Source organism: Bos grunniens, chromosome 29 (genome assembly GCF_055505025.1).
Source record: "Bos grunniens cultivar Pamir isolate PY7600 chromosome 29, Bosgru_T2T1.0, whole genome shotgun sequence".
Classification (NCBI taxonomy): domain Eukaryota; kingdom Metazoa; phylum Chordata; class Mammalia; order Artiodactyla; family Bovidae; genus Bos; species Bos grunniens.
The window spans coordinates 22,890,483-22,905,533 of record NC_141193.1 but is presented as its reverse complement, the minus strand read 5'-3'; the positions used below and the strand labels follow the sequence as shown (position 1 = coordinate 22,905,533).

The 15,051-nt window shown below is 54.2% G+C and overlaps 2 protein-coding genes across 4 annotated transcripts; both read right to left on the bottom strand.

The window, feature by feature from the left end:
- Positions 1 to 24: 24 nt before the first annotated feature.
- On the bottom strand, positions 25 to 5,325 carry VSIG2 (V-set and immunoglobulin domain containing 2). Of its 2 annotated transcripts, XM_086382985.1 has the most exons (7): positions 5,169 to 5,325; positions 4,661 to 4,824; positions 3,666 to 3,873; positions 2,723 to 2,881; positions 1,657 to 1,776; positions 1,166 to 1,310; positions 25 to 209 (listed from the first exon to the last, which is right to left on the bottom strand). In XM_086382985.1, the coding sequence occupies exons 1-7, from the start codon at positions 5,230 to 5,232 to the stop codon at positions 80 to 82; spliced, it is 990 nt and encodes a 329-aa protein (XP_086239111.1). In that variant the 5' UTR covers positions 5,233 to 5,325; the 3' UTR covers positions 25 to 79. The 2 variants fall into 2 exon arrangements, with proteins under 2 accessions (XP_086239111.1, XP_086239112.1); XM_086382986.1 differs by lacking the exon at positions 1,166 to 1,310.
- Positions 5,326 to 6,315: 990 nt separating this feature from the next.
- ESAM (endothelial cell adhesion molecule) lies at positions 6,316 to 15,024 on the bottom strand. 2 transcript variants are annotated; one of them, XR_015157317.1, is made up of 7 exons: positions 14,821 to 15,024; positions 11,154 to 11,350; positions 9,618 to 9,819; positions 9,295 to 9,450; positions 7,760 to 7,893; positions 7,355 to 7,481; positions 6,316 to 7,147 (listed from the first exon to the last, which is right to left on the bottom strand). XR_015157317.1 is itself a non-coding variant. In XM_086382984.1 (7 exons), the coding sequence occupies exons 1-7, from the start codon at positions 14,888 to 14,890 to the stop codon at positions 6,832 to 6,834; spliced, it is 1,191 nt and encodes a 396-aa protein (XP_086239110.1). In that variant the 5' UTR covers positions 14,891 to 15,024; the 3' UTR covers positions 6,316 to 6,831. The 2 variants fall into 2 exon arrangements, 1 of the variants encoding a protein (XP_086239110.1); XM_086382984.1 differs by having other exon boundaries at positions 7,771 to 7,893.
- Positions 15,025 to 15,051: the final 27 nt, after the last annotated feature.

The window sequence follows — 15,051 nt, the reverse complement described above, 5'->3', positions numbered from 1 at the left end:
GGCAGAACGAAGAGAGAGACAGTATGGTACCCAAAAACTTTAATTTCTGATATTCCCCCCTCAGGGATCAAGAGAGAAATCAGACAACCATAGGGAGCTTTGACTTGGTCGTCACCGTGCTGGCAGAGGAGGGCCTCTCCAGGAGCCCATTGCTAGAATCTTCCCTTTCCAAAGGTTGCTCAGAAACCCCCGGTGCCATGGCGTCCTCCCTGATGGGATACAGGCAATTCTTAGTGAAAGCTGAGTGCATCCCTCAGAACACACCCATCCTCTATCCCAGGGACTTCTTATTTTTACTGTGCGTAGGAATCCTTGTGGAATTTTGGTTGAAATGACAATTCCAGGCCCTATCCCTCCCCCAAACACACACACACACACACACAGATTCTGCTTCAGGAGGAATAGAAGTGGTTTGAATCTGAATGTTTAACAAACTCCTAGTTCAGGTAATCTGAGGACTGGGCTTCCCAGGTGATGCTAGTGGTAAAAGAACCCACCTGCCAATGCAGGAGACATGAGACACAGGTTCCATTCCTGCATTGGGAAGATCCCCTGGAGGAGGGCATGGCAACCCACTCCAGTATTCTTGCCTGGAGAATCCCATGGACAGAGGAGGGATTGGAGAGGACAGACTGGCAGGCTACAGTCCATAGGGTCGCAGAGTTGGACAGGACTGAGGCAGCTTAGCACATAGGAACTCTCCCAGTGTGAGGACCACACTTGGAGAAACGATGCCTGACTCTGGACCCCACAGCTGACAGCTGAAGTTGATGACAGGTGGCTTTTGCCTCTCCTTTCCTTACTACCTTTCTCTGCCCCACACAGAAGAACTAGACTCAGCTGAGAGCTCAGGACAAACAACTCCCAGCCTCCACAGCCTGTTAATCTATGTAAAAGTTCCTTAAAAGTGAAAAGCAAAACATTCTTCTAAGTGTTAGGAGGGAGAGGGTAGCTCATGAACCAAGCCCTCCACCCTGCACACTTCACTCACACGCTGAAATACACAAGCCGCACTGCACCCACAGCACAACCAAAGCCCAGGGCTGAGCCATGCCCCTCACCCTGAAATACCCCTGAAGGTGTCAGAGTTTGAGAGCTGCCGTCACCAACTCTTAACCCAAGCCCTTTCCTCCCACCCTGACCAGCCCTCAGCCCTCCTGCTCACTGTAGGTCACTCCCCCCGAATGTCTCCTTGGGCCTCTTCCTCCTTTCTTTCTGGAACCTTATCAGGCAGAACACAGCCACGGACAGGAACAGCAGGCCCAGCAGCACCCCAATCACAGTCCCAGCCACTCGGCCTTTGGAAGGGTCTAAGGAGACACGTAAGGAGATAAATGCCTGGTGGCTCAGATGGTAAAGAATCTGCCTGCAGTGCAGGAAACCTGGGTTCAATCCCTGGGTGGGGAAGACCACCCCATGGAGGAGAGCTTGGCAATCCACTCCAGTATGCTTGCCTGGAGAATCCCATGGACAGAAGAGCTTGGGGGGCTACAGTCCATAGGGTCGAAAAGAGTTGGACATGACTGAAGCAACTTAGCACACATACAAGGAGACACATGATCGTCAGAGCAACAGACCTTCCTTGATGCCCCAGATGGCTTCACACTGACCCCCTACCCAGGCAGACCAACCCAGCCTTTACCCAGCATCCCCTACCAGTCACAGAGAGGGTCAGCTCACAGGACGCACTGCCCATCTGGTTGGTGGCCACACAGCGGTAGGTGCCCGAGGAAGCCAGGGAGAGATTGGTGAGAATGAGCTGGCCAGACACCTCATCTAGAGAATAAGGAAGAAGTGTCCATCACTCATTCGACTCACAGTGAGCTACACTATGACAAAACTGTATCTCACTTCATCCTTACCACAATCCCATCAGGAAGGAACTAACCTCGTTCTATAAGTGGGCACACTGGCTCAGAGAAGGAAAGTAATTGTCCAAGGTGACCCAGAGAGGAAGTGCAAAACCACTGCAACTTCTGTACTCTTTCCACCCTACACAGCTGCCTTTTCAGGGAAGGGGAAATGGCACACATGAAGGGTTCAGACACCGCAGTGAAACTGGGGTGGGCTGGCTACTGGCTGATGTCAGGTTCTTGGTTGGTGGAAAGGGTTCGATTGCTAGAAATTGTGTTCTCTGGAGTGGGCTCTAAGCTGACCCAAATGTTCTTCTAAGCTGCTTACCTTCCCTTTACAAGGAAAAGTACACATTGGGAGGTGACCTGGGGGCTTTCTGCATTGGTAAAGTGGTTTGCTGGGCTTGGGAGGGTAGCCAGGGCACTGGAGCCAGCATGAGGAGACTGAGAAGCCAAGGCTCTTAGCCAGCTATGTGATCCCCTGAAGGAGATTCAAGCCAGTCCTTGCTACTCTGCCTCGGCTTCCTCTCTAGGAAGTTTGGAAATGATTCATGACCATTAAGATATCTACAAGGAACCCCAAGCCCCAGAATAGACAAGTGGGAGTCACAGAATACCCCCTGCCTTCCACTGTCTTCCAGGATATCAGAAATATGTTTAGCTTGATAAATGCTCCCAGGACCACACAGCTGCAGATGGTACAGGATGACAGGAGGGAACAGTAAAGGCAGCCAAGGAAGAAGTAGGGGAGATATAGCCATGTATCTCATACCTCCAGACATGGAACTTCTATTGTGGCTGTGTGGAGTTTAGAGGCCAGATTTGCCCAGGCTCTGAGTCCCATCTTCCTTGGTGGCCTGGACCCTTACCTTGCACCATGCTGCCAGGAGAAGGTGTAGGAGAAGCTCCAAGGCGGATCCAGTTGTACACAGGCTTGGGGGCTCCCATAGAAGAGCTGCATCTGAGCGCAGCAGAGCCCCCCACGAAGGTCTGACCACTCTGACTGCATGCAGGTCTACTGGGGGGCACTGCAAAAGTCATAAGAAGTACCTTAGCTTTCTTCTGGCTCCACCTCCATGAAGTGCTAAGTTTCCTGCTTTAATACTCCTACCTACCACCTCTGTTCACACACCACCTCTGTTCACACACCACCTCATCTCCAGGAAGTAATTTCCACTATTGGAAATTCTGATTGTTAGAAAATTCTTCCTCATGTCAAGCCAAATCTGTGTTAATATGATATCCTCCCATTGGTTCCATTTCCTGCCCTCTGGGCCCACAGAGAAAAAAGAAGAAAAATCTCTCCTCCATAAGACAGCTCTTCAGATATTTGATTGCAGCTGTTACACACCACCACCTAAGTCTTCTCTTTTCCATCTCAACATCCCCAGCCCCTTTAATAGTTTCTTCTGTTTGCTGATCTCCAATCAGACTCTAGTTTGAGGTTAGATGGATGCTCTGAACAGGAAGTTATTGCTTAGTGATGGAGTGCCATCTTCCTTTAATTGGCCATAGCTTTTCTCTGCTGCTAACCTAGAGAGAAACAGAATCTATCTGCAAATGGGAGGTTCCCCTAAAGATGGAGCTGTTGGGGGATGACTCAGATCCCTATCTGTGGGAGAGATTTACTAGGGACTGAGGGAGGAGGGTGGAGCAGGGGTAAGATTAGACAACTTTAGGAAAGGGTATTTTCCTTCAAGGTCTCTAGTGCAGTTAGGTGCTTGGGCTAGAAAGCAGGATAGGGGAGATTTAGCAGGCCAGTGCAATCTTTCAGGTCATGTGGGTGGCTGGAGGGTCCCTAGCCTGGCTTACCCAGCACAGTAAGGTTGATTAGCCCCAACCCATTGGTGTAGAAATCTGGCGGATTGTTAATCTGGCAGAGGTAGGTTCCAGTGTCTGAGGGGCGGACATCGGTCAGTTTCAGGGTGGCCACTCCTCCTGTGGGGGGGTTCTGAAGCAGGCTGGCCCTCTCTGCCTTAGAACCAGTTGGATACAGCTGGCCATTGGTGAAGTACAGGATCTAGGGAGAAGCAGAAGACATGCGGATGTGCCTTTTGCCACCTGGTGTCAACTCTACAGTCCTTCAAAGCAGGTATAAGAGACCCTCCCTAAAGCAGCCAGGGAAGCTGATACTCTGTAGCCAGAACCGTGAAGGTCTATCTGTCCCCAAATATCACCCCTTCCCAGGTGGTGAATGAACTGGATTCATTGCTTTCAGCCACGCAAGCTCTCAATCCAGGGGTAGGGGCGGGGAGGGAGAGCAAATATTCCTGGAAGGGGCAGCATTTTATCCTGCTTTTAATCACAACAGCTTAGCCTCTGTGAGTTTATGAACTGACACTGGAGCTGCACTCACATAGGGAAGTGGCTAAGTCCCATCTGACTCTTTATGACCCCATGAATTGTAGCCCGCCAGGCTCCTCTGTCCATGGGATTTCCCAGGCAAGAATACTGGAGTGGGCACCATTTCCTCCTACAGGGGATCTTTCCAGCCCAGGGATCAAACCCTGGTCTCCTGCCTTAGTGGGGCAGATTCTTTACCACTGAGCCACCAGGGAAGTCCAACTATGGGGGAGGAAGTTACAAACTGCAGGACTGTGTATGTGATACAGGGTCATGCAGACTGTGTTCCTAAGAAGATCTAGAAAGAGTCCACTGATTTTTTTTCATCCAAGTATTTTCATCCCCAAATGCACTCTCTCTGACCCCCTGCCCTCGTCCTAGGTGGGTCCCCTGGTCCTACATCTCCTTGTCAAGTCCACCAAAGGCAAGAAGGCCCCCCACTCGCGCAGGCACCCCCAGCTCACCGGTTGGGACATGGAGACAGGCTTCCCAGGCTGCACAAAGCTCCACTCCAGGGCAAAGTTGTCTCCCACCGAGGTGCTGTAGCTGCAGGTCAGCTCCGCAGTCTTGCCCACCGGTGCGCTCAGGGGCTCGGAGGGCACCGTCACCTCCACAGCCAACCCGGGGGCTGGGGGTGCCAGAGGCCGGCGGGGGGAGGGCTCAGATGACTCTGAGTGTCCTCCCTCTGCCAGGGCTCAGCTCCCTCCTCTCCATCCCTCCCTTTCCGAAACCTGAGGTTTCCGGGAGGGAGGAGCCCAGACCCGCCAGGTTGGTGAGTGAAAGGACCAAGACTGGGCCAGGTCCCGGGGTGTGTTTGTCAGGAAAAGAAAAACAGAAGTTGGGTGGTGGTTAAACCCTACCGAGAGAGGCCCAACTTGTCCTCCAGCCTCTGTCCTCGACCCTCCCAGCAGCCTTCCATGTCCCCTCCCCAGTCCGGTTGCTCTCATCCCCATCTGTCAGCCCCCTCCTCACCACTTAAGCCGACCCAGACCAGCAGGACCCTGCAGAGGAAGCACCCCGGGAGCCAGGCCATCATCCCGCCAACTCTTGGTCCGTCTGAGTGTCTGGGTCTGGGAGAAGGAAGGGAGTGCCCACCAAGCAGCCTGCTGGTGCTGGGCCGAGCGAGACTGGCTATCTCAGAGCAAACAAGGGGAGAGGCCGGGCCCTGAGGTAAGGAAGGGCTCCTCCCTCCTCCAGGCCCAATACAGGACTCATTCTCACCCTACCCCCTTCTGTTGTCCCCTTTCCCCCAATTTCTGAAGCTGTCAGGTGTGGGGGGTGGGGAGGGCTGGGTTTGGGGTGGGGTGGGCACTCCAGGGAAGGGGAGGGATCAGAATGGGAGCTCTGCAGGGAAAGAGCGACCCTGGAGGAAAAGAGATGCATCCTGATAACTGAGATGATGTCACCACTTCGGGGTCTCACACTGTGAGCCTGAACCCCAGGCTAAGACCCCATCACCCCCTTCCACTCCCTTCACAGAGTCTTGTTCCTTCTGAGGCCCTCGGAGGTCCTTTTCTCCCCTGAGACCCCTTCTTTGGCCCTTTTGGCATCCCTTGTTGAGACAGGTGTCTCCATGGAAACTACAACCCTCCTCCCGCCTCACAGAGTCACCCCATTACATGGGCAGAGAAACTGAGGTCTAGAGAAGCCCCCGCCCTGGGTATGAAAGCGTGTGGCAGGATTGGTATGGACATAGCAGCCCCACATCCTGTGCCTGGCTCTGCCTCAGTACCGGGGGTCACTGCTGGATGGACAGGAAGGATTCAGTGGTCTGGGAGAGGGCAGGAGGAGTCAGGTTCTTCAGGCCCTGCACTTGAAGAGGAAGCAGAAGATTAAGTGCACAGGCACCCAAGCTGCGAGCTCCAGCAGAAAGTCACCAATTTCATCCCCTTGCTGCTTAAAGTGAGTTAGGACCTCCCCTCGCCTCTCCAGCACCACCTGACAGCACATGACCCTTGTAAAGACTCTAGAAGAGCTATCCTGAGCCAGAAAGCCAAGTCAGAGGCTGTGTGGAGAAGCCCTGCTGGGTCCACAGTCTGGGTACCATCCTCTTTGCATCATCCCGAGAGTCAGCTTCTCCCTGGGAGTTCCAAGTTTGAAAAGGCGACTGGACTCTCACTTTCCATACAAACACAATATATCTTTATTGAAGTTGGCGAAATAAAAACAAAATCATGCATTTCAAGTGAGAGGGAAAAAATATCTTCCTTATCCCCTGCCCCAACAAAACCCAACCAAGCCAGCAGGGTAGGTTATATTAATGCAAGGAGCTGAAGTGGGGAGTGAAGGATGAGGTTAGGTGGGGTGGGGTACCAAAGGGGCCTAGAGGATTGGTTGACTGGCGATCCCCACCAGGTCTGGGGGTTGGGGGGAGGCAGTGGTAGCAATTTCAGCAGCATCCCACTGCAGACTTAGAGACAGCCAGGGGTGGGAGTGCTTCTTAATCCCAGGTCCACTTCCTCTTCTCCTACTTCCTGGAAACTTGGGTTTCAACTGAGCCTCAGAAAGGTGAGGGCGGAGGACCAGAGGTCTGGAAGGCGGCCACCCTCCCAGTCTCAGGCCTCTGTGCCAGGTGTGACTGAACCTTGCAGGAAGGAGAGAAACCAAATGGCTTAGCCACCGAGTGGCTGGGCCATCACACCAGAGACCCAGCCTGACTTTGGGCAGGAACCATCACAGGGACAGCACCCATTCGGCTCAGAGCAGAGGAAGAGACCCCACCAGGGCCGGGAGATATTGGCTGAGGGTGGGCCCCATCTGTCCTGGGCAGCCTTGGCGAGGGCAGGACCTGACTGGAGAGGCTGGGTGTGGGAGTCAATGCACCAAGCCTGGAAGGGCCCTGGGGTGGCCGGAGGGCTCGCGCTGAGGTAACAGAGGAAAGGGTCCCATTCTTGGAAATTGTGTCTGAGCCCTTGGGCCAAAGCAGCGTCCGGGGAGCGATGGCGTCCTCCCTAGTCATCAAAGAAGTGATAAGAGGTCAGAAGGTGGAAGGAGGAGGAGAGGAGAGTTTCCATATGCTTTGTCTTATTCTCACTTCTCCTCCCTTAAAATCTGCCCATAGAAGTGATGTCTCAGCCACCGCCCATCCCTACCTTAGATGGGAGCTCCCTGAATCCCCAGGGAGAGCCCTCATCTTGGCAGAGACCAGGGGCACTTACTTGATATCATTGGCCGGCTCCTCTAGGGCCTTGCCTCGGCGTTGGTACAAGAGCACCAGTCCGGCCAGCAGCCCCAGTCCGACCATGGTGCCCACGACAGCTCCAGCAACCACCGTAGCCCTGGGCCCTGGAAAACCTTACTGTCAGGCGGACTCTCAGCCATTCCCCGGCCCTTTCCAATCCCACTGCCCCTCTGCCCCACCACCACCATACCCAGTTTCTCTCTTTGTTAAGGGGAAGGTGACTGTGAGCAGGAAGTAGTCACTGACCAAACACCTGCACAGACACGTAACCAGGACAAGCACCTTGTCCTGTTCTAACGAGAGGCCTCCGCAGACAGCCCTCCTCCCCTCTCTTGCTGACCCGCTCCCACCACTGATCAATCTTCTCCTTAACCACACTTACCCCTCACTGACCTGTGCTCACAGTCAGGGTCATGTTGCACTGGGCGCTGCCCACCTCATTGTGGGCCTTGCAGATATACACTCCAGACATGGAAGTGGACAGGTTTTTGAGGCTTAAAGACCCGTGGATGGCATCTGTGGACACAATTTGGCCATCAGTCCAAGGATCGATCCCCTTTCCCATAAAAAATCACCCTGCCCTTCCTCTGGAATGTCTATTTTGACTCTCTGAGAGCCTTAGCTATCTGAATCCCTGATGAAAGGTGAAGGTGTGACGATCAGTTGCCAAACTGCTAGCTCACTACCCTTTTCCATTTCCACTGCTCAGTGTTCCCAAGTGATATCTGAAAGAAGGCTAAAGAGGAAGTGATGCCCAGAAAAACTAAAACCTGATTTTTACTTTTATTTCTGAGTAGTGAGAGAGAAAAAACACTGAGCAAGGAATTAGAAAACGTGGCATCCAGAACAGGCCATGGGACTTTAAGAAAGCTATTTGCTATCTCTGGGTCCCAATTTATTCATCTATAAAATGGGGTGATATGACCTAATTGATGGTGTTGAAAGGAATGTATGAAATAATCTAATGATTTTAACAGTTAAAGTTTATTGGTTGCTTACTCTTCACCAAAGACTAAGTTCTTTACATGTACTAATTTATATAAAAGTCTCACAACAAACCTATTATGGAAGCTCTATGTTAAAAAAAAAATTAAAAAGTTTTATTATAAAAATGGTCAAATAAAAAGTAGAAGGAGGAACAAAATGAAAACCCATATATCCACACTTGCTAACATTTTACTACACTTATTTCATTTATTTCTCTTTTTCTCAAGACATTTTAAAATAAACATTTCAGCATGAAACTCCAAAACATAAGGATACTGTCCGACATTACTGCAATACCTTTACCATAGCTGATAAATTAAGAATGATTCTTCCAAAGCATCGGGTTAAAATTGTTCCATCAATAATCTTAATAAAATTGACAAAAAAAGTTCCAGCTGCCTCCAAGTGTTTTTTATAGTGGTATTCATACATGCATGCTCAGTCGTGTACGACTCTTTGCGACCCCATGGACTGTAGCCCACCAGGCTCCTCTGTCCATGGGATTCTCCAGGCAAGAATACTGGAGTGGGTTGCCATATCCTCCTCCAGAGGATCTTCCAGACCTAGGGATCAAACTCCCATTCTCCTGTGTCTCCTGCATTGGCCAGCAGATTCTTTACCACTGAGCCAGCTGGTGTGCTCAAGTCAAGGCTATTGATACTCCCATTTTACAGACGAGGAAACAGTCACAAAGTCACACATATAGTGAATGGCAGATCCTCCAGCCCCAGCGTCTCTTGTGTGGCATGGTCTTCAGCACCTGTCTGCGCCTGGCAGGCCTCTTTCTTCAGCCCCCTCCCCACATCCTCCTTCCCCCGCCCCCCACCACAGTGCTTTTCAGCATTGCTGCCCCTTGCCCCCCAGTCCCTCTGGTCCTCATCTTTCCTCTACCCCAGCCACACTCTCAGTTGTCTCTGGAAGTTCCCTCACCTAAAACAGGTGCAAAGAAAACCTGGGAGGATGGGGGTGACCGCACCCACTGGTACTGGGCAGTGGGCTTACTCCTTGGGGACTGGCAGCTCAGGGTCACGTTGGCCCCCACGTGGGCCACACCGCGGAGATGGCAGGATGGCGGAGCTGGAGGGACTGGGGGAGGGAAGACGGGTTAAAAACTCATATCAGGGGACCAGGAGCTCCCCCTCCCCCTCCCACACATGGACCCTCTGTCACCCTTTTTGCCCCTCCCCCAACCTTCCCCCTCGGTCACTTGGGGGAGAGGCCTGCCTGACCTCCCACGGGTGCCTCTGGCTCACCCAGCACATCGAGCTCTAAATGTTTGCTGCTTTGACCTTTAACAGTGCCTTGATTGTCTTGCAAGTTCACAAAACAGAGGTAGGACCCGGAGTCTTTCTCCTGCAGGTCCCGCAGCCGCAGTGACACGTTCCGGGAGGGCATGGGGTGGACCAGGGATGCTCGAGGCATGCCCGTTGTGACCTGACCGATGTATGTCAACACCTGGTGGGGGCAACAACACCTCCCCATCACAACATGCCTGCTCTGTGCCCAGGGCTCAGCTCGTCCCCCTCCCCCAAACTGGGGGTCCTCAAATACCCCTTATCTGCACCATCCCCTCTAACCTGTAGCAGCTGTCCATCCACCTCTGTCTCCCTAGCCACCCTCTCACCGCCCCAGATCCTCTGCATCAGAACAGGTCCTCTTTCCCTGGATGCTGTTTCTTCATCTCCCACTTGGGTGTTTAGAAAGTGGTAAAAATGGACGTGTGTTAGTTGTTCAGTCATGTCTGACTCTTTGAGACCCCCTGGACTGTAGCCCGTCAGGCTCCTCTGTCCGTGGACTTCTCCAGACAAGAATCCTGGAGTGGGTAGACATTCCCCTCTCCAAGGGATCTTCTCGACCCAGGGATTGAACCTGGGTCTCCTGCATAGCATGCAGGTTCTTTGCCATCTGAGCCACCAGGAGGGGCTCATATAAACATATAAAACATATGTTTATAAATCATATAAACAAGCGGAGAACGTATGAAAGAAACAGGCTGCAGGGGGACAGCCAAAAAGAAAAAGTATCTTATAAAGTTTTCTTTTTCTTGAAGACCCTCCCCTCCAGTGTATAAATCCCAGCCCCACTCCTGCAATCTAAGTTGCTTTCATATTTCATATGTTTTCATCCCCTATTTACCAAATGACTCCCCCCTCAACACTCTTCCTAGGACCTTGCAGGGAGCCCATGTAAAGAAGGTGCTCTGAAAATGACATTTCCCTGGCTTCGGGGTAAATCTGCCTCTGATGTCAGGAAAGTAGAACAGGTAAGAGACTGTAGAAAGAGACCCACCCTTGCTTCTCAAGGAGTTCATAAAGGAGTTGGGCGAGGGGGGGGGCAGATAATCATCTGGGGAGTGGGCTTACTGTGACCTGTGGCCTGTGAGCACATCCAAAGGACAGATAATGTGAAAACAGGAAGATGCTCAACTTTTAAAAGCTGTGTGACACCTGCCCTAAACTTCCTGTTTCCTGTATCCTCAGTCCCCACTTTCCCCCTCACCCAGCAAAGTAAAACGTTGGCAGTGTTTGGTGTGCTGGGTTTCTAGGGAACCCTAGGAAAAGGAGAAATGGCTGGGTGAGGGGAAGACTCCAAGATCAAAACAAAACTTGAACTGGTGACACGGATCTTGCATTTCCCTGACATCTCTGGCGACCCCTCCCACCGTCGCCAGCTCTTCCCAATGCACTCCCCGATTCCTCTCCCCTCCCTCCCCCTAACCCCCTCCCACTCCGAACCCCCCAGCCCCGCCTCTAGTAGGTAGCTAGCCTCCTGCCCAGAAGTTCCCTCACCTGGCTCATATTCTTATCCTTCCCTTCTACGAAGAACCATATCACGGTGGGCACCTCCCAAGGCTTGGGCTTGGTCGGAGACAGCTCCCCTTGCAGGCTGTACCACGCTGGGAGCACCACTTCCGCTCCCTCCACCGCCCGCAGCTTCGTGAGGCTGGCGGACACGTGCACCTCCATCTGGGCCCGCGAGGGGGACGCTGGGGAGGAGAGAAGGAGAGTGAGCGCGGAGCCCAGGGACCCTGCCCAGCGCGGTGGCAGCAGAGGACGAAACTCTCGGGGTTCTCTCCCAAGACTGCCCAGGGCTCGCTGGCCTGTGATCCCGCGATGGTCGAATCCATCACCGCGTCTTCTCCCCAGCCTCAGCCCCGCTGGCTTGTAGCAAGGATAGGACCCATGTCTGTAAATTCATTTGTATTCAGAGGCACAGATTTCAGAGCACCAAGTGGAGGGGGCAGATTTCCAGCGAGAAGGGGAAGACACCCAAGAGGAAGGGCGGATTTAATACCTTTAATCTACACTCTACTTAAGCCACTTGCTCCCGCAATTTCCCCGGGGCATGAGCCAAGAAGGAAAGACGAGGGTCAGGATCAACAGCGTTCCGGTCTCCTGCAGTCCTCCACCAGATGGGCAGAGGGGACCAGGAAGGTTAATCGTTTACCGATTAACCCCGCGGCTCCTTCAGAACTACTCCGAGCCAGAGAGACTGGAGCGGCCAGTGCCCAGTGCGGCCCAGTGACTGCTGGGCTCCACGACTTCCTGCTGGATCTCCACACGTGGGCTCCCCCCAGGAAACCTCTCAAAGGCCCTTTGGGGGCCCACGGGAGATGGGGGGAGGGTACTCTGAGGTCACTGGGAACCTCGGCAGAGCTAGGAGGAGAAGCAAAGTCCCTTGACCATCAGGTACAAAACCGATCAAGCACAGAGCTTCCATCTGCCTGTGGCTGTCCTTCAGGAGGTGGCCGGGGGTATGGGTCTCAGGGAGGGGACTGTCGAATCGGAGCTTGCCTCATGGCGTCCAGAGGCACTCCCTTACTGCCCTTTGGAGAGGCAGAGGAGAGGCCCAAACAAAAGTCCTTTGGGGGAAGAACCTTGGGCTTGTCGGAAGCCAGGCCTGAGGATGCTGGCGGCTCTGGACCTTCACCCAGCTCTTGCTGAGGCTCTTGAGTCCTCGGCCTCAACGGTCTGCACTGGAGTCTGAGATGCCATCTCTGCGTGGTGGTTAGGGGGCCGCCGAGCGGACAGAGGCCGCGCACAGGCCGGGCTGTCCACCCTCCTGGAGGCCGGCTGAAGGCCTCTGAGGGCCCAGGAGCGGATCCGGCCAGGATGCGCGCCACCCCCTCCGCTTCCTGGTTGCGCGTCTTTACAGAACCCTCACCCCAATTCCTTGGCCTTCTTAGCACCCCCCTCCCCATTTCCTGGCGGGGTCCCTGAGGGCTGAGCAGGAAACTTGTGCCCGGTGATAAGCCAGGAGACAATGCCGAGGGCGCCGCTGGACCGGAGGCTCTGCAGGCGAAAACAACCTCCGCTTCAAGGAGCCCGCCGCCCGTTGAGGACCGACCGGCTGGCCGGGACACCAGAGAGGCCTGCGGGGGGCGCAGGCCCTAGCCGGGCCTTCCTGCAGCTCACTCCCAGAGGCCAGACACAGTTCCCGCGGGAAACCTGCCGGGGTCCCAGGAGAAGAGTGAGCCGCCTCCGCCCTAGGCGCCCCTCGCTCAGGTCCTGCATTTATAATATCACTTTACAAAGAGGGGGCGGGCAGGGTAAGTTAGTAAGTAGTAAGCTGGACACACTGGGGCCTGGACACAGGTCAGCTAGGAGCTGGAGAAGGTCCCAGGCTTCACTGCTCTGATCCTGGGTGTCCCCCGGACCACAGACCCCTCAATTCTTCAGGGCTTTTTGCTCCCAGGTGCCACAGGGAGAGGAAAGGGGGGCGGGCGGATCTGAGTGAAGGAACCCAGGGCAGGGAAGGGACCCTACTGGGCCTCTCCAGACCAACTTGTGGAGCAGGCAAGAGCGAAGGAGAGCGAAAATGGGCTCTGGGCTGGCTCCCCAGGGCTACTATTTTTAGTCTCCCTTTCTCTGAGAAACTCCCCCCGCGGGCTTCTCACGCCCCAGGGGCAGCATCGCTGAGCCGCGAGGGAGCATAAGGGCCTCCGGGTAGAACCCGGTCGGGCAGAGCCCAGTGGAGCCGGTATCTCCCAAAATGCTGACCATCCAGAGGACCATTTAACCCTCAAGTGGCCAGCGAGAGTTCGGCAATCCCCAGCGGGGGTGGGGTGGGGGGTGGGGGTGGGGAGAGGTAGGGATGCTGAAGCCTGGACCTTCAGTGTGAAAACAGGCTCAGAGTTATCAGAGCTCGGATAGAAGGAGGATGGGTTGCAGGAGAGACACAGATGATCGGATGACGCCCTGGACACTGACTTGAATTTTTCTGCCTTGCTTCAGAGATCCCCAGCAGGAAGGGGGATGGGGAAATTGAGGATAGAATGCAGGAAAGAGACAGTTTAAGTTGGGAGAGGGGGACCTGAGAAGTGGAGAGATCCTATAGCAGGCCACCAAGCCTAGAGGGGCTGTCTGGTCTTGAGCCCCACTTTGTCTGGGGACCCTAATACTTCCTGCCCTGACACCCTTGCAGCACAGATTGGGCTAAAGAGTACCCAGGTGAGATTTAGATGGTCCCCATCTCAGTCTCAATCACTATGGTTCTTTCCAAGCCCTGGAGACTTCCAGCCTGAGAGAAATGAGGAGTTAAAGCTGAGCCGGACAAACCCACCCTTCGCCCTCATTTGGGATCCTTGAAGGATGGCAAGAAAGCCTGGGAGGCAGCATGTGAAATGGTTTATAATGAGCTTTGTTCCTGTGGGTCCTTTTCTCCCAGATGTTGGACCGGGCCACTCCAGCTTCTGGGTGTTCCTGGAGGCCTTCACACAGGCCTCAAGCACTTGCCCCAAGGAGGTGGCTTTCCTCTCTGACTCTCTGAGGCCCTCCTCTCTATTTCCTTTGTCCCTTTGGCTCAGAGAACCAACAGGGGGTGATGGACCTCTTGGTGGGGGGGGGGTGTCACAATTCTGCTCCTCTAGGCATTCGAACCCCTCCTCCATTTCCTGTGTCCTACATGACCTCACGGTCAAGCTTTGGGGGCACCTCCCTTGATTCCCAGGGCAGGAAGCAGAAGGAGGGGGCCAGAGGAAGGATCCAGGCTTGTGAATTGAGGTGAAGTCCCTGTGTGAGTCAAGCTGGAGTACCAGGGAATTCCCCAGGGGCTCTTGCACATCAGCTTGTGTGTGGGGTGGGGGGCTGGGAGGGGGGCTAGAGTTAAGTCCTTAAGCTGTTTAGCCAGTGTCTCCTCTAGCAGCTCAGCTCATCTGGCTCTGCCGGTGGAGGTGGGGAGTGAGGGTGAGGAATGGTTCCAACAAACGTTCTCCCCTGCCACAAACATACAGCACCCAAAGTGGTGGCTGTTCCCCAACACAGGCGACAGAAATCAGCACCAACCAGTGACACCCAACCTAGGGGAAAGTTTAAGTGCTGGGAGGGAAAGAGCCGGAGGAGGCGGGATCCTGTCCCACCCAGCTCCTCATCAGCTCCCCAAACCAGCCTCTCAGGGTGGGATTCATCCCATCTCCCATCTCATGTCCCCTCCAGGTCCATCCAGGCTTTCACTCACCCAGAGTAGTCAGCCCCAGGAACAAAACCCGCAGCAAGCTGGTCGCAGGAGACCCGGGCAAGGAAATCATGGCCTTCCCTGGTCCCGACGCAGTCAGGGGCGCCGGCTCGGGGCGCACCGACCGACAGGTGTTCAGGCTGCCCGGCAGCTGGAGCGGACGCGGGAACCGGGCCACTGATACCAAGGGCGGCTCTGGCCAGAGTCTCTGAGTGTGTGTGCCGGTGGCGGGGT